Source organism: Coregonus lavaretus, assembly GCF_964263955.1.
Source record: "Coregonus lavaretus genome assembly, contig: HAP1_SCAFFOLD_9007, whole genome shotgun sequence".
NCBI classification, from domain to species: domain Eukaryota; kingdom Metazoa; phylum Chordata; class Actinopteri; order Salmoniformes; family Salmonidae; genus Coregonus; species Coregonus lavaretus.
Genome location: NW_028162911.1, coordinates 1 through 17,792, shown reverse-complemented (window position 1 = coordinate 17,792; position 17,792 = coordinate 1). Strand labels below are relative to the sequence as shown.

General features: G+C 44.5%; 1 protein-coding gene across 1 annotated transcript; it reads left to right on the top strand.

The window, feature by feature from the left end:
* The first annotated feature begins 1,826 nt into the window (after window positions 1–1,826).
* LOC311118690 (tripartite motif-containing protein 16-like) lies at window positions 1,827–12,281 on the top strand. The gene is made up of 6 exons (XM_084193477.1): window positions 1,827–2,494; window positions 2,905–2,991; window positions 9,782–10,015; window positions 10,132–10,291; window positions 10,417–10,476; window positions 10,713–12,281. The coding sequence occupies exons 1-6, from the start codon at window positions 1,898–1,900 to the stop codon at window positions 11,228–11,230; spliced, it is 1,656 nt and encodes a 551-aa protein (XP_084049603.1). The 5' UTR covers window positions 1,827–1,897; the 3' UTR covers window positions 11,231–12,281.
* The last annotated feature ends 5,511 nt before the right edge of the window (window positions 12,282–17,792 follow it).

Sequence of the window (17,792 nt, the reverse complement as noted above, 5' to 3'; positions counted from 1 at the left end):
TTGCATGAAATGCGTTTCTAAAAGGCCAACATTTTCTCGGCCATTATGCTACTAAAAATGTCCCCCATGTGTCCAACTTCTGGAAGTGCCTCTACTCTACTGCTCTATGCCACTACCCAAATGTGATGATATGAATGCAATGCTTTATCATAAAGGATATATATATTTTGATGCATTCCAGAACCTCAGATCCCCCAGGTCACCACCCTCTCCTGCTCACTGTTTGTAAAATAAGGTGCAGGACGGCAGATTAATTCCCTTCAGTGATATTACTTGCTGACACGTTTTGGAGAAAGCTTCTTCGTCAAAGCACTATTGTAAACAGGGTTAGAATGTTACAAATACACATTGACATTGAAAGGGAAGCATGATTATAGATTCATATTTTAAATCCTCAGAATTCATACAGTATAGAACACTATATAGAAGACATAGACATATCATTACATACAGTATAGAACACCATATAGAAGACATAGACATATCATTACATACAGTATAGAACACCATCTAGAAGACATAGACATATCATTACATACAGTATAGAACACCATCTAGAAGACATAGACATATCATTACATACAGTATAGAACACCATCTAGAAGACATAGACATATCATTACATACAGTATAGAACACCATCTAGAAGACATAGACATATCATTACATACAGTATAGAACACCATCTAGAAGACATAGACATATCATTACATACAGTATAGAACACCATATAGAAGACATAGACATATCATTACATACAGTATAGAACACCATCTAGAAGACATAGACATATCATTACATACAGTATAGAACACCATTTAGAAGACATAGACATATCATTACATACAGTATAGAACACCATATAGAAGACATAGACATATCATTACATACAGTATAGAACACCATATAGAAGACATAGACATATCATTACATACAGTATAGAACACCATCTAGAAGACATAGACATATCATTACATACAGTATAGAACACCATATAGAAGACATAGACATATCATTACATACAGTATAGAACACCATATAGAAGACATAGACATATCGTTACATACAGTATAGAACACCATATAGAAGACATAGACATATCATTACATACAGTATAGAACACCATCTAGAAGACATAGACATATCATTACATAGAGTATATCATAGATGACATGTATAAATCCTTCCTTTATATTTCCTGTACCACTTTCCATTACAGTAGCCTTATTACTGGCTAGGGTTACTGCTGCTAGTACAGTGGAAGAATGAGGCATCACAGTACTTTTACACCACTGGACTAACAGGAATAATTACACACCAATAAACACACTGTAATGTAAAGTGTTACATCATTCTCAATGATCAGTCAGTACATACGGTATTCATTTCTTATAGTTAGTGTCATAGCACAAGTTTAAGGCATTACAAAATTAATAAAAGCATTATACATATGTACTTCATAGAAACTGTTACCCTTTACATATTCTAACCACTCTATTTAATGTATTCCATATTAAGGGCCCTAACCTAGGAACACAACTCTTTGTCTCTATTAACATTGTGGACAGTTCTCTCTCTCTCTCTCTCTCTCTCTCTCTCTCTCTCTCTCTCTCTCTCTCTCTCTCTCACTCTCCCTCTCCCTCTCCCTCTCCCTCTCCCTCTCCCTCTCCCTCTCCCTCTCTCTCTCTCTCTCTCTCTCTCTCTCTCTCTCTCTCTCTCTCTCTCTCTCTCTCTCTCTCTCTCTCTCTCACTCTCCCTCTAACCCCTCCCTCCCTCTAACCCCACCCCTCTGGCATAACCAGGAAGTCCCTCCCCTCCCACAAACTCTCTTCTGTGGAAACGAAACTGATCTGAGTCTCTGTGTCGTCTGTCTGTGTGAGAGTGAACAACCGTCCAAATGGCTCAGCAGGGAGTTCTGCTGGACCAGGACCAGTTCTGTTGTTCTGTCTGTCTGGATCTACTGAAGGAGCCGGTGGCTATTCCCTGTGGACACAGTTACTGTAGAAGCTGTATTGAGGGCTGCTGGGATCAGGATGTTCTGAAAGGGGTCTATAGCTGTCCTCAGTGCAGAGAGACCTTCACTCCAAGGCCTAATCTGAGGAAAAATAACATGTTGGCTGAGTTGGTGGAGAAACTGAAGAAGACAGGACTCCAGGCTGCTCCCCCTCCTGCTCTGTGCTATGCTGGACCTGGAGATGTGGCGTGTGATTTCTGCACTGGGACCAGAAAGCAGAAAGCCCTCATGTCCTGTCTGGTGTGTCTGGCCTCTTACTGTGAGACTCACCTCCAACCTCACTATGAATTTCCTGCTTTGAAGAAGCACAAGCTGGTCAAAGCCACCGCACAACTACAGGAGAAGATCTGCTCTCATCATGACAAACTGCTGGAGGTTTACTGTCGTACCGATCAGCAGTGTATCTGTTATCAGTGTGTGATGGATGAACATAAAGGCCATGATACAGTGTCAGCTGCAGCAGAGAGGACTGAGAAACAGGTAAGACCAGAACTACTTGTTGGTGACTGTCTGATAAACAAAGAATTAAAGATACAGTAGGAACTAAGGCTGTTTGAATATGAGATCATTCAAATGAAATCAATCCTCAGCAGAACATATATGAACACAAACCTTGATTATATAGATGTGTTAACCCAGAGTCTCCAAATGTATCACCATTTTCTAAAGTCAAACACCATTGTAATTTGTTAAACACCCAATCAGCTCCCCTGTTTTGTGCACTGTTAAAACTATAATCATTCACATAACAATATAATAATATAATTTCACACAGACACTTCCTCAACATTTTAATCCCTATCTTCTATGGGCCCTATGTCCCATTACTATACTATTGATCTAGTGGACAAATAAAGCTTGATAGCTCATTGTAGAGTGATTCTCCACAGAGGCAGCTGGGGATGAGTCAGCAGAAGGTCCAGGAGAGATTCCAGGAGAGAGAGAAGGAGCTCAAACAGGCTGTGGAGTCTCTCAAGGTGAGTATTGTTGACCAGAGGAGACACACCATTTCACATCTCTCCTCCAGTCAGAGAGAGAGAGAGAGAGGCCCCTATCCAATCCCACTGTTGGGAACAGGCTGTCTGGACCCCTGTCAGAGAATAGACTGCTTAATGTAACCGGCGGGATATGAACCCAGGTCTACTGAGGAGAGAAACCAACATCTTGACCGTTTCACCAAGAGGACATTCCCTATTGGGCTGAGGGCCGACACTGATTTTGAAGTCGAAGGCGGGGCTACCTCTTCACATAACCATGAGTAACCATGACCGACTCATGTCCCCTATACATTAACATGGAGCTCTCTCTCTCTCTCTCAATTCAATTGAATTCAAATAGCTTTATTGGCATGGGAAACATATGTTTACATTGCCACAGCAAGTGAAAAGGATAATAAACAAAAGTGAAATAAACCACCAGAAATGAACAGTAAACATTGCACTCACAAAATGTTCAAAGGAATAGAGACATTTCACATGTTATAATTCAAGTGCAAACAGAGTGAGCCATTCGCCAGACTGAGTTCTGGAGGTGAAATGGAAATGAATGAGGGAGAGTTAAGTGAGGTAGAAGGTGTGGTGAAGAGCTCAGAACCAGAGCCTGGCATCAATGGACATGATAAAGAAGAATCTGGTGCAGTAGGAGATACATTGTAGGAGAACGTGGATCCATACCTTTTGGCAGATCCATTTGTGGTTTCAGGGTGGGTGGGAAAGGAGTTGGGTGCAGTTGAATCAGTGAAGGTAACCTGTAGTGGACTTGTGATATTTGTTTGTGTTTCTTCTGACCAGAGGGAGTAGGCGCTCCGTGTCACGCAACTTGGGTCAAGATCTGTTTCTTGCTTTGCTCTTAGGAACAGGGCACTATTGAAAGGAGTGATTTCTGGGGTAGCGTTAAGTGTGGAGGTGGAGCAATTCAAGTTTAAGCTTCCTGGTGTTTGTGATGCCCGCCGTTTGGTGCAACACAGACCTGGTGGTGAGCGTGGTGAAACAGAGGAGTCACTGTCAGTCCTTTTGAGTTTTGAGTCTTTACCCAACAAAGTCATGGTAGGATATATCAGTTATCCTGTTAGAGCTTTTGTGGCGAATCCACTGCTTTGTTTCAGGTGCAACGTTTATGGTCAGCAGTTTGTAGGAGGGAGATCCAAGATGTGGGAAGTGTGCAGGAGGGCATGGGAGAGAGGATTGTGTAGTTTCGGTGGATAATGTTGTGTGTGTCAACTGTTGGGATGCCCATGTTGCTGGGGATTGGAAGTGTCCGGTGCGAGAGAGGCAGGTTGAGGTGGCTAGAGTCAGAGTAGTGCAGAAGGTGTCGTATGCTGAGACAGTGAAGGAAGTAGAGGAGGATGGGTCAAGGGTGAGAGATCCTGAGAGGATCCCTGTGAGTAGTAGATCTGTGCCAGCACAGAGGGATAGGCCAACGAGTGATATATGCTTTAGTAAAGTTAGCTTCTTAGAGTTCATAGCAATGGTTATCAACTATACCGCAGAAATGGATTGTCAATCACAGAAAATAGATGTTGTGGTGGCAGCTGCAGAGAAGTATTTGGGCATACAAGATTAGACTTCAGAAGAGTTACAGGGTGTGTTGAGTGGTGGTGTCCCGTCCTCCCAGGCCGTTGGCATGGTGCAGGAGCAGATAGGGTCAAAGTAGTGGAATGGGGTAGTGGGTATTTAATGAGTGTAGGGTTAGTTGGAAGGTTTTTAATTAAATGTTCCTTTCCCCTTTTCCCATTTTGTATCACAAAGTAAAATAGAGTTATATTATATTCCAGTTGGGGGCGGTCATGCAACATATTGGATGCCAACCGCCGTTAAACTCCAAAGAAGAAGAAACGTTACATTATGGCAATGTACAGTGTCTCTACCTCTCTCATTCCATCACTTTTGCAGTAGTTGGTTGTGTGGGTCTCTGTCTGTCAGCACCCCATTTATAACCAATCGTTGATGGATATTTATAGAGCTCTGATCAGGACGACAATTGATTACGGGTGTATAGTTTATCGAACAAGGCAAAACTTGGCTTCAGAAGCTGGACAGAATCCAGTATATAGCTTTAAGGATATACGGTGCATTTAAATCAACATCTGTATGTGCCTTACTGGTGGAGGCAGGAGAGATGCCTTTGGATATACAGCGTAAAAAATGGTCATTATCTTATTGGGTTGAAAGGCTGTGAGGTTGAGCATCCCACTGCTACTGTTCTAGATGACTGTTGGGAATATACTAGTAGACAAGGCAGTGGTTTTTGTTGGACAGTTGGAAAGCTTGCTGATGAGAGTGGTTTGAGGGAGTTGGAGGTTGGCCCTTCTGTGGTGATAGGGGATGTTCCTCCATGGTTACTCCCAGACCCTGTTGTTGATCTAACCTTGGTAGAGAAAAGGAAAGATTGGTCAGAAGTCAGTGATATAGTGAAACTGGTTGACAATTACATTGGTAAAAGTTTTTATGCTTTTTTACCGCTTTTCACAGATGGATCCAAGGAGCCAGATAGTGGGCTCACAGGAGCAGGCGTTTACGTTCCTGAATTTGATGTGCAGATATGTAGAAGACTAACAGATGAACTGTCAGTATACTCAGTTGAACTGTTGGCGATAATAGTTGCCCTCCAGTGGGTGGAGGACGTACAACCTGTTAGAATTATAGTATGGTCAGATTCTCTGTCTGTATTGAATAGTTTATCATCTGGTAAATCTAATAGGAGTGACCTGCTATTGGAGGTATTCATGTTATTATGGATAATTGAGAGAATGGGTTTAGTAGTGAGATTCTGCTGGGTCCCAGCACATTCGGGTGTGGAAGGGAATGAAATTGTAGACCAGTTAGCTAAAAGAGCTTTGAAACTAGATATAATTGATATTAATGTTCCACTGGGTAGAGGTGAGGCCATATGTAAGATCAGAGCCATTTTGATAGATGTGTGGCAGAAGAGATGGTACTCTGAGCACAAGGGCCGGCATTTATATGAATAGTTGACAGTTTTACAGAAAGGTCGATGGACCAAGATTCAAAAGTCAGATTAGGAAGGAAGAGGTGGTGTTTACTTGATTGCGCTTAGGACATTGTACATTGATCTCGTCATTACATCTGGTTGGCAAGCATGGGAATGGTTTGTGTCTGGAAGGTACGGTCGATGAAACGGTGGAGCATGTGTTGTTATATTGTTGTAAGTATGTTGAAGAGAGGGAAAGATTGAAGTGTAGGGTCATTGAGGTTGGACGGGGTTGGGGGGGGTTGGAAGGGATTTTGGGGATGGGGGAGGGTCTATTAGAAGTTAGTAGGGCTCTTCTTTATTTTCTCAGAAGTACTGAGTTAGGTAGGAGGATTTAGAAATGTTGGAAACCGTGATTGACCACACACTCCAGCACAGTAGGTGGCGGCATGCACCTTTAACGTTGGTTTGTGGACCGCCATTATATCATAGAAGAAGAAGTTGTTGCTGTGAGAGATTTGTGGTTCGTGAGGAGGGCTACTATTCTTTTTTCTTTTGGTTCTTGCGTATTTTCTGAATGTATTTTCTCATGGTGGAGGGTTTGTTTATTGGTTTCCACTGTTTATCGTTTAGAGTTGAGGGGGGAGTAGGGGTAGTTTGTTAGGGCGGCGTGATGGCCTCAACCGAGTGGAGAAGAAACGCTGTCGCTTCGGGTGCGTTCCGGAGAAAGGTGTGGAGGAAGTTTTGCTCATGGTCGGCGAACAGGTTGGAGCGGAACATCTGGACTCTGCATCCAGAATGAACAAGGCGGTGGTTGGGTTAATGAAAAAGGTTTGTCTTGTTGCGAGTGGGATTTTTGTGAGGGGTGTGTTGGTGCAGATGTCGCCTCTTTCGATAAGAGTTGTGGTGGCTAATCTGCCTCCGTTTATTGCTGACGAACAGACCGCAAGTAGTTGGTTAGTTTTGGTAAATTTGCAAGTGGTTTTCGTGTGCTCTCGGCTGGGTGCCAAGCGGAATCCGTTAAACATGTCTCTTTTCGTAGACAAGTGTTTGTTTCTTAACAAACCTCAAGGTTACACAGGGGAGGGGTGGAACACAGGGTTTGCTAGCACAGATAGTTTTCGGTGTTTCTAGTGTGGGGATCATCAGTTATAGGTTACAAGCAGCAATATGATTGATAGGTAGGACAGGTATTGAACCCAAATAATCCCTACTCAGATGCGCTAACCTCAACCCTAGTAAACATGCATTATAAAAACCTTCTATATAACATTATCTCATATTGGGAGTAAATAGCCTCTGAATAGAAAAGAAAAAACACTGCATCTTCCAGCCCACCAATAACTTACATAATGCAACCGTCGCGGTTAGCATATTTACCTCAACATGCCCCTCGCTTGCATGAGAAGGCAGAGTGCTCGATGCTGGTTGATGAATTTGACAATTAATGTACTAGGAAAATACGTTTTTGTCGACCAGAGGTGACTGATGTGAGGAGCCTGATGGGTGGGTAACTTCTGTTGTGGGGGAGATGAGGGAGCCTGATGGGTGGGTAACTTCTGTTGTGGGGAGATGAGGGAGCCTGATGGGCGGGTAACTTCTGTTGTGGGGAGATGAGGGAGCCTGATGGGCGGGTAACTTCTGTTGTGGGGAGATGAGGGAGCCTGATGGGTGGGTAACTTCTGTTGTGGGGAGATGAGGCTGCGGCTGTAGAGTTGTACTCTGATTTATAGATGGCAGAACTCTGTGGTCCTCTGTAGAGCATGGCCCTTGTAATGCCAGGGTAGTGGGTTCGATCCCCGGGACCACCCATATGTAAAAATGTATGCACATGACTGTAAGTCGCTTTGGATAAAAGCGTCTGCTAAATGGCATATTATTATTATTATTATTATCCTGGGTGTTCTCAGGTTCTGCTCACAGACCTTTCCAAACTCTCTCAGTCACAGAGAAATCAAATAGACATTTCCCTGGCCTTTCACAAACTCTCAGCTGCTGTCTCTCAGACGGTCTGCCTGTGGATTTTTATAAAAAGTTCTGGGGAATTATTGGACAGGACGTGTGTTGTGTGAGTGCGTCGGGGTGGGGGAGTTGCTGCTAAGCTGTAGACGGGAGGCTTTGACTGGCCAAAATAGGGATTTGAGCGACATAAAGAACTGGAGGCCTGTGGCATTGCTCTGTTTGGACTATAAGATGGACGGGTAACTGTGTATCAGGACACCTAATCACAGACAATCTGTTCATAATCAGGAGAAAGCCTTTGATAGGGTGGACCATGAATATCTGTTCAATGTGTTGTTTTGGTTGTGGGGAGAATTTTGTGGCCTGTGTTCAAATGCTGTACGCTGGGGCTTCATGTATGGTCAAGGTGTGGGGAGGGCTCAGTAGGCCAGTCTGGGTAGGGAGGGGCATTCACCAGGGATGCCCTCTGTCAGGGCAGCTATACACTCTTGTTATTGAGCCCTTTCTGGGCCTGCTACGCAGGAGGCTACAGGGAGTGTGGGAGCCAGGCATAGGGTTGGGGACAGGCATAGCAGTGGCAGCATACGCTGATGACGTCTGTGTTGGTTAGGGATGAGCAGAACCTACAGGCCCTGGAGAATAGTTTGAGGGTGTACGAGGGGGCGTCTTCTGCTTAGGTAAACTGGGGCAAGAGTGAGTCTCTGTTATGTGGGGCATGGAGGGACAGGGCACCTCCGCAGCTTCCAGGGGGGTTGCAGTGGGGCTGTGAGTGGCTCAAGATGCTTGGGGTGTATCTGGGCTCGGAGGGTTGGGATAGGAAGAACTGGGAAGGAGTGTCACAAGCGGTGGTGTCGAGGCTGACGAAGTGGAGGTGGCTCATCTCCCAAGTGGCATACAGAGGGACGGTGCTGATCATCAACAACTTGGTGGCATCCTCTCTATGGCTTAAATTGGCCATTCTCAACGCCCCCGGTGGTCTGCTTGTGGACCTGCAGCGCAAGTTAGTGAATTTTTTCTGGTCAGGGTGGCAGCGTTCTGACTCAGCAGCACAGAGGCTACTGTACCGTACGGAGGTGGGCTGGAGGGAACCAGCATGTGCTCTGTTGAGGAGGGCTGGTGGTTTGGGGCTGGATCAGCAGATCTTCATCATGCGGCAGGAGAGACTCAATACAGCAGGGGTCTCTGATTTCTATGCTGCAGTACTGAGGGCTGGAGCAGCCTGAGGAGGGGCCACCACCGTTTCCACCACTGCAAGGGACAGCAGAGACTGGGGACTGGCAGGAGAGTCCGGAGGACTTACTGACTTTTAACACTCTGAGCTTAGTGGGAGTGAAGGGGCATCAGTGGCAGGGGGTTGTGGGGGCTGAGAGCATGGCAGGGTATAGGTGGAGGGGCTCTATAAGCTCCCAGTGCTGGAAAGGTCAGGGGTCCTCCAGTGGAGGGTATTACATGGAGCCCTGGACACCAATAGCTGGTTGGCTCGGGTTGACCTGGGAGTTGGGGAGGGGTGTCCGTTTTCTGCAATGACAGACTGTTCATCATGTTTTTTCTGTGTTGCCAGGGTAATGCCATTACTGTTGACGCCTTAGGGTTGAGTTTGAGTTGTACAAAATGATCAACAGTGTGGAGATGTTTCAGGAGGTATGGGGGCTCAGGGGGGCTGTCTGTACGGCTGGAGAGGAGGGGTTGGATGGACGGTTGGAATGTGGTGCTGGTTGGTGTATTGTACTGTGGTGTTGGGTACTGGATAATGTGATTGTGTGGAGGTTGTGGTGGCACGCAATGTGCTTTTAAGGGTGGGGGTGTTAGTGTAATGAGGATGGCTCATTAAAGTAAGACAAGTCTCTCTCTCTCTCTCTCTCTCTCTCTTAACAGCGCTCTGCACAGGCAGCAGTGGAGGACAGTGATAAGATCTTTACCGAGCTGATCCGCTCCATTGAGAAAAGGCGCTCTGAGGTGAAGGAGCTGATCAGAGCCCAAGAGAAGGTTCAAGTGAGTCAAGCTGAAGGACTCCTGGAGCAACTGGAGCAGGAGATAGCTGAGCTGAGGAAGAGAAGCAATGAGCTGGAACAGCTTTCACACACAGAGGATCACATCCATTTCCTCCAGGTAACTCAACTGCCTTGATACATGTGATATGAAACTAAAACTCAATGTGAAACTCTCAATCATTTGGTTCTGTTCTCTCTCTCTCTCGCTCTCTCTCGCTCTCTCTCTCTCTCCAGAGTTATCAGTCTCTCTCCAGTACCAGTGTATCTTCAGACTTACCCAGCATCGTTGTCCGTCCTCTTCAGTACTTTGGAGATGTGAGTAACACTGTGTCTGAACTGAGAGAGAAACTAGAAGACGTCCTTAAAGGAGAATGGACCAAGATCTCCACTACAGGTGTGTTGAAAATAATAAGAACATCAACTTTAGACCATTGAAAGTTCCCTACTAGTCATATACATGTGGAATATGGTATGATGATAACATTCCCTCTCTCTGTGAATGTGTTTGTGTGTCTGTAGTGAATATAGTGGAGGTTGTACTGCCTCCAGAGCCCAAGACCAGAGAACAGTTCTTACAATGTGAGTCTCTTTATTCTGAAGTAACTAACAGTCTCTTTTTACTGACACTCCTAACAATCCCTCTCAAAATATATAGCAGTAGTAGATCTAATCAAAGACTGGGTATCTATCTGACTCCTCATATTTCTCTGATTTGATCTCTGCTGTGCTCTAATCAAAGACAGGGTTGATACAGTATCTGACTTCACTTATTGTTCTAACTCCCCTCATTGGTCTCTGCTCTGCTCTTCTCCCAGATTCCTGTCAGCTCACACTGGACCCAAACACAGCACACACATACCTCTGTCTGTCTAAAGGGAACAGAAAGGTGACACGTACAGGCCAAGTCCAACCATATCCTGACCATCCAGACAGATTCACAAACTACAGTCAGGTTCTGTGTAGAGAGGGTCTGTCTGGACGCTGTTACTGGGAGGTGGCGTGGAGTGGGGGGGATGTTTATACAGCAGTCTCATATAAAGACATCAGCAGAACAGGGACAGATGGTAGATTTGGACACAATAACAAGTCCTGGAGGTTAAAGTGCTCTAGTGGTGGTTATTGTTTCATACACAATAATGTTGAGACTAAAGTATCAGGCCCTCAGTCCTCCAGAGTAGGAGTGGACCTGGATCACAAGGCAGGTACTCTGTCCTTCTACAGTGTCTCTGACACAATGACCCTCCTCCACAGAGTCCAGACCACATTCACTCAGCCCCTTTATCCTGGGTTTTGGCTCACTTTTCCAGGTACTGCTGAGCTGGTTAAACTGTAGTAGGGTCCACATAGATACTAGTCATGCTGGTGTAGTCTATAGCTGAGCTGGTTAAACTGTAGTAGGGTCCACATAGATACTAGTCATGCTGGTGTAGTCTATATCTGAGCTGGTTAAACTGTAGTAGGGTCCACATAGATACTAGTCATGCTGGTGTAGTCTATAGCTGAGCTGGTTAAACTGTAGTAGGGTCCACATAGATACTAGTCATGCTGGTGTAGTCTATAGCTGAGCTGGTTAAACTGTAGTAGGGTCCACATAGATACTAGTCATGCTGGTGTAGTCTATAGCTGAGCTGGTTAAACTGTAGTAGGGTCCACATAGATACTAGTCATGCTGGTGTAGTCTATAGCTGAGCTGGTTAAACTGTAGTAGGGTCCACATAGATACTAGTCATGCTGGTGGTGATGGTCCCCAGATGTGATGATTCATTCTGCTCTGTTTTTATGTACAATGATTTGATTGATTTGATCTTCAGAAGATGTTGTGAATTACAATTCAATGCATTCATATTTTTTATCAAATGCAATGTTTTAATCTTATATATTTACATTAATCATGATGTATGCTGTTAATGTATGTTGGTTGTCATTCAGAACCATTGAAATGTTTTCTCAATTGGTTCTCTGTCTCAATGTCATTTTCCTCAGTATCATGGAACAGGTAGTGTTACTTACTTGCTAATTGAACTATATGGGCCGGTTTCCCGGACACAGATGAAGCCTAGTCCTAGACTAAAAAGCATGTTCAATGGAGATGTCCGGGAAACCGACCCTAAATTTGGCATCTTTTATTCTCCCATCCTGCTCAGTCAAGCAACATTAAACCTGTCCAGCAGGTGGTGCTATTAACCAAACAATAAAAACCCAGCACATATCTTGACTTGCCACTCAGTATATCAGTAATGTTCAGAATTGTACTTTAATATCATTGGAGATTGATGGTCTTTTTAATCCACTATCCAGAGTCAGGAACAGATGAAGTTAGGTCTGCTACTGTTCAGTTATTAAATATGATTCATGGTGATGGGAAATAAAAAATCCATCTAGTAGTAGTTTTCCTTTGCTATTTATTCCAAGGTGTGTCTTTAACTTGTAAATGGATTGTGTTGAAGCTGGCATGTGGTGTGGATGATAGAATAGAGTGAATAGAGGAGAGAAGAGAGGAGGAGAGGAGAACATCATATAGAAGACAGATAAGATAGAGAGACAATTTATACCCAGGGGAGTTACTGACTCTGGCCCAAATGACACCCTGTTCCCTACGTAGTGCACTAGGCTACTTCTGACCAGATCTAAAGTAGTGCACTACATAGGGAATAGGGTGGAGATTTGCTCACTGTCATTAGAATGAAGATTTCCATCCAGGAGTTACTGTCTCTGTCCCAAAACTCTCCCTGTTCCCTACGTAGTGCACTAGGCTTCTTCTGACCAGATCTAAAGTAGTCTTCTAGATTTTACATGTTTTCTCCCTGTCATTAGAAAATGACAATATGGTAATGACTTTAGTGGTTTCCTCCCCCTTTGTTTTTATTGGTTGTGTGTTATGTGTGTTGTTGTGTTAGGTTTTCCCCCTGTGTTCCTAATGGAAAATCCATTAACAATGAATCACAAACAAATTATTGTCACGATCGTCTACCAATGAGGAAGCGGACCAATGCGCAACGTTGCGAGTGAACATGACTTTTATTAAATAAAGTACTCAATGCCGAAAACAACAAACAAAGACGATGCGTGAAGTCCACAATGACAACGACTGAAACGGAAACATGGAACAAAAACCCACAACCAACACAAGAAAACCTACAGCTTAAATATGGCTCCCAATCAGAGATAACGAGCCGACAGCTGACACTCGTTACCTCCGATTGGGAGTCATTAACCAACCTAGAAACACAACACACAGACATGCAAACATAGAAATAAACGTGACAGAAATGCAAACATAAAAAATCACCCAAAACCCAACAAAACAAAATACACCCTGGCTCAAATACACAAGTCCTGGAGCCAGAGTGTCACAATTATATTCCAGTTGTGTTTAGACAACTTCATGGTTGACATCCCCCAGTTCTGTTAAGACCCATTGAACTGGGTCACATTCTAAATGGTCACTTGTATTGATAGTCCATACTGGGCCTAACTGGGGTTAACCATACTGGAGGGTTTCTTTCTGCACACATATTCCCTCATCTCCAGAACTTTACCTGATGTCCTCCCTCTCTCCCCCCCCCCATCAAACCGTATAGAAAGCAGACAACCTCAATATGGTTCCATTCCTGTAGTTATCAGGACACATGAGGTGTGGAACTATTATCTCCTTTCTAAGTGTGAACTTGTCCACTTCCCTTCATGGATTTAAAAGGAAATGACTGGTATATGTAAACTCCCTCTACCCCATGCCAACACCAATCCAATGCTGTACTATTAATTCCATAGCTTAACATGGGAAATGCTCACTGCCTCCCATAAGAGTCATTGAAGCGTTGGATGAGATAGGACCCTGCCTTCACCAGGGGATATTTGTTGGACCCGTCACAACAGGTGAGGAGGGCCTCATCCTCCAGTTGCCCAAAGAAATCAGCTGCCCAAAGAAAGCCAGGGACTGCCTTGTGCTCCAGTCTCCAGCAGGGGGCAGCAAAACCCTATAGACCTGAAAGGGAAAGTGAGGAGTAAAAACCTAAGGTGAATTTACATTGATGTTTCCATAGAGACCTGAGACATATTCACTAGGCACCAAACTGAAGATAATTAAATGAAACAGGGAGGGACTAACTGAAAATAAACGTTTGTTTACATTTTCTGTTGCATTTTCTGTGTTCCCTAATGAATACGACCCTGGATTCAAATACTATTTGAAATATTACAAATACTTTGAGCATTTCCTTTAATCTTCCAGGTGGGCGGAGTCTTGTCTCCATCTCTGGTATATTCAGTACCAATACACCAACGTCATACACTCCAGACCTGGGTTCCAGTGCTTAATTTGAGCCAGATCTGGCACCTCTCAGATTTGACCTCATTTGTTCCAGCACCTATTTGCCCGGCTCCGGTACCTCACGCGGCATTATTTATACAATTTGTTTACTGTTTGCACTGTAAACATTTAAAAAAGCGATCAGAGTTAAATCAAGTTGCCTCCTGGTTATTTCTCCAGCCTCCCAGAAAAACCATCATGTAAAAGCGCGGTGATCCTTCTGTGCAATCATCCTAATCCTTCCCCACTGATTTCAGACCTGCTCTCTTATTTCTACATATGTCCATCCACCGACGAAGTGCACGGAGCAGGTGCAATTTGGACAGAGGCTCAGTTCAAGACCAAACAAACGTATAACCCCTGGCTAGTCAAGCAACATTCGAAGCTTATAATTGTAATAGCCAGTTATAATTGTAATGGCTTAGCAGATAATAACAAAAGAAGAACAATATTTACATGGCTCAAAGAGAAGGAATATAAAATCTATTGTTTACAGGAAACCCATTCAACAATTCTATATGAAGTTGGGTGGAAAAAGGACTGGGGGGGGGGGGAATATACTTCTCCCATGGGCTAAGAAACTCAAAAGGGGTGATGATATTAATTAACAGTCATTTCGATCTGAATATGCAAATTGTCCAAACAGATACGCAAGGTAGATAGATTATTTTAAATATGTTATTGGACCATAAACAAATATGTCTCATGAACCTTTACGGACCAAATAATGATGATCTGAGGATGCCTCCCGCGACGGCGTGACCCGTCAGAGCTATAGTGGCCTTGCCATGCGGATATCCTCGCATGCGTTTGGTAACAATCTAGGTCTTAGTTGTTGAAGTGCATCGCACATATCTGAATTGTCACTCGAGCTCCAAAAGAGAGACACACAGGGCAGTCACCAGGGAAGTGATGGTGTTATTACTGCACACAGGGCAGTCACCAGGGAAGTGATGGTGTTATTACTGCACACAGGGCAGTCACCAGGGAAGTGAGGGTGTTATTACTGCCCACAGGGCAGTCACCAGGGAAGTGAGGGTGTTATTACTGCACACAGGGCAGTCACCAGGGAAGTGAGGGTGTTATTACTGCACACAGGGCAGTCACCAGGGAAGTGAGGGTGTTATTACTGCACACAGGGCAGTCACCAGTGGACAATACAGGATACAGCCAGTTCATAGAGGAGCTGAAGGTGCTTTATGCTCAATACTGGCCAGAGGATGCAGGAGCACTGTATGGAGAAACAGTGATAGAATCTCTCTGCCAGAGGTTTGGCATTGGCAGTCCACGTACGGTCATACGGGCCTACAGGCAGTACAGGGACACTGATGGTAATGATAAAGGAGACTTTCCAGATGGACTTAAAGAGATGTTGATGGAGGTCAGCACCATCCCCATCTCCAGATGGACTTAAAGAGATGTTGATGGAGGTCAGCACCATCCCCATCTCCAGATGGACTTAAAGAGATGTTGATGGAGGTCAGCACCATCCCCATCTCCAGATGGACTTAAAGAGATGTTGATGGAGGTCAGCACCATCCCCATCTCCAGATGGACTTAAAGAGATGTTGATGGAGGTCAGCACCATCCCCATCTCCAGATGGACTTAAAGAGATGTTGATGGAGGTCAGCACCATCCCCATCTCCAGATGGACTTAAAGAGATGTTGATGGAGGTCAGCACCATCCCCATCTCCAGATGGACTTAAAGAGATGTTGATGGAGGTCAGCACCATCCCCATCTCCAGATGGACTTATAGAGATGTTGATGGAGGTCAGCACCATCCCCATCTCCAGATGGACTTAAAGAGATGTTGATGGAGGTCAGCACCATCCCCATCTCCAGATGGACTTAAAGAGATGTTGATGGAGGTCAGCACCATCCCCATCTCCAGATGGACTTAAAGAGATGTTGATGGAGGTCAGCACCATCCCCATCTCCAGATGGACTTAAAGAGATGTTGATGGAGGTCAGCACCATCCCCATCTCCAGATGGACTTAAAGAGATGTTGATGGAGGTCAGCACCATCCCCATCTCCAGATGGAATAAAGAGATGTTGATGGTGGTCAGCACCATCCCCATCTCCAGTGCAGAAGGCCAGCAGGGATTTTCTCAAATGAATCTGATTTGCACCTCAACCCGCGCCTCTCTGAATACCTCCACCATATCAGGGCTACTCTTTCTGAACCTTGTTGGCCCACCCCTGACCAAATTCAACCCAGTCCCCTATGTGAGGTCATGGATTGCTAAAGGACCCAGATGTGTCACAGACACCAGGAGCAAAACAAGAGATAGGGAGGAGAAGACGCACCAGGAAATGGCCGTGTTGTGGAAGGTTCTGGAAAACTTTACAAACTTGTTCTGTACTGTGAAGTTCATCTGAATATGCGCTTCATATTATCAGATAGGCAGGAGGCCTATATACTATAATATGTGTTCTGCTGTAGCATACATTGATTTATTTTATTTGAAGTATATTCTGATATCAAATCAAATGATTGTGATATGTTTGTCCTACAGTGATGTCTTAAAGTATATGAAATTTGAGTCTTGTAAGCCCCACCTCTGAGTATATGAAATGTGAGTCTTGTAAGCCCCACCTCTGAGTATATGAAATGTGAGTCTTGTAAGCCCCACCTCTGAGTATATGAAATGTGAGTATTGTAAGCCCCACCTCTGAGTATATGAAATGTGAGTCTTGTAAGCCCCACCTCTGAGTATATGAAATGTGAGTCTTGTAAGCCCCACCTCTGAGTATATGAAATGTGAGTCTTGTAAGCCCCACCTCTGAGTATATGAAATGTGAGTATTGTAAGCCCCACCTCTGAGTATATGAAATGTGAGTCTTGTAAGCCCCACCTCTGAGTATATGAAATGTGAGTCTTGTAAGCCCCACCTCTGAGTATGTGTTCATATGCATATGGAGGGTGTTCTGCAGTGACACCTAAAAATGTTGCTGTACATTGATGTCTTGAAAATGAGGCTGTAAGAAATTCAGACTTGTAAGCCCCACAGCTACACTAGAGTATGTGGGCATAGTATATGTTGGAGCCAAACGCGTGGCCGACGCGTGACGGTGGCTGTGTGAGAAGCACGCCTGTATCTCTCACATAACTAGAATGACTGTGATGAGTGTGGTGGAAGGAGTCAGGCGCAGGAGGGTAATCACCGAATACAGAGTTTATTCCTACGTTGACACACAAATGCGCTCCAATAGCGATCAACGAAACAGGCACAGGGCAAACTAACATCCCTGGCAAATACACTGTAACGGAATCCAATAATACATAGGCACAGGGGGGAAATCTACCCTGGCAACACAATGTTATGAGGAGCTCCACCGAGCTACACTACTCTCACCATTAACAATCCCCCACAAGGACAAGGGGGTAGAGGGAACACTTATACACTGACTAATTAGGGGATAGGAACCATGTGTGTGTGATTGACAAGACAAGACAATTGTGATGATGATTGGGGCGGCAGTGGTTAGTAAGCCGGTGACGACGAACGCCGAAGCCTGCCCGAACAAGGAGGAGAGGCAGCATCGGCGAAGTCGTGACAATGACATTCACTTTCTACGAT

Excerpts from the sequence above, each read along its gene's own strand:
- LOC311118690 (XM_084193477.1), top strand. The coding sequence starts at position 1,898 with ATGGCTCAGCAGGGAGTTCTGCTGGACCAGGACCAGTTCTGTTGTTCT. Across the intron at positions 2,495-2,904 it reads CAGAGAGGACTGAGAAACAG|AGGCAGCTGGGGATGAGTCA; the intron begins GTAAGACCAGAA and ends GATTCTCCACAG. Across the intron at positions 10,292-10,416 it reads GACCAAGATCTCCACTACAG|TGAATATAGTGGAGGTTGTA; the intron begins GTGTGTTGAAAA and ends GTGTGTCTGTAG.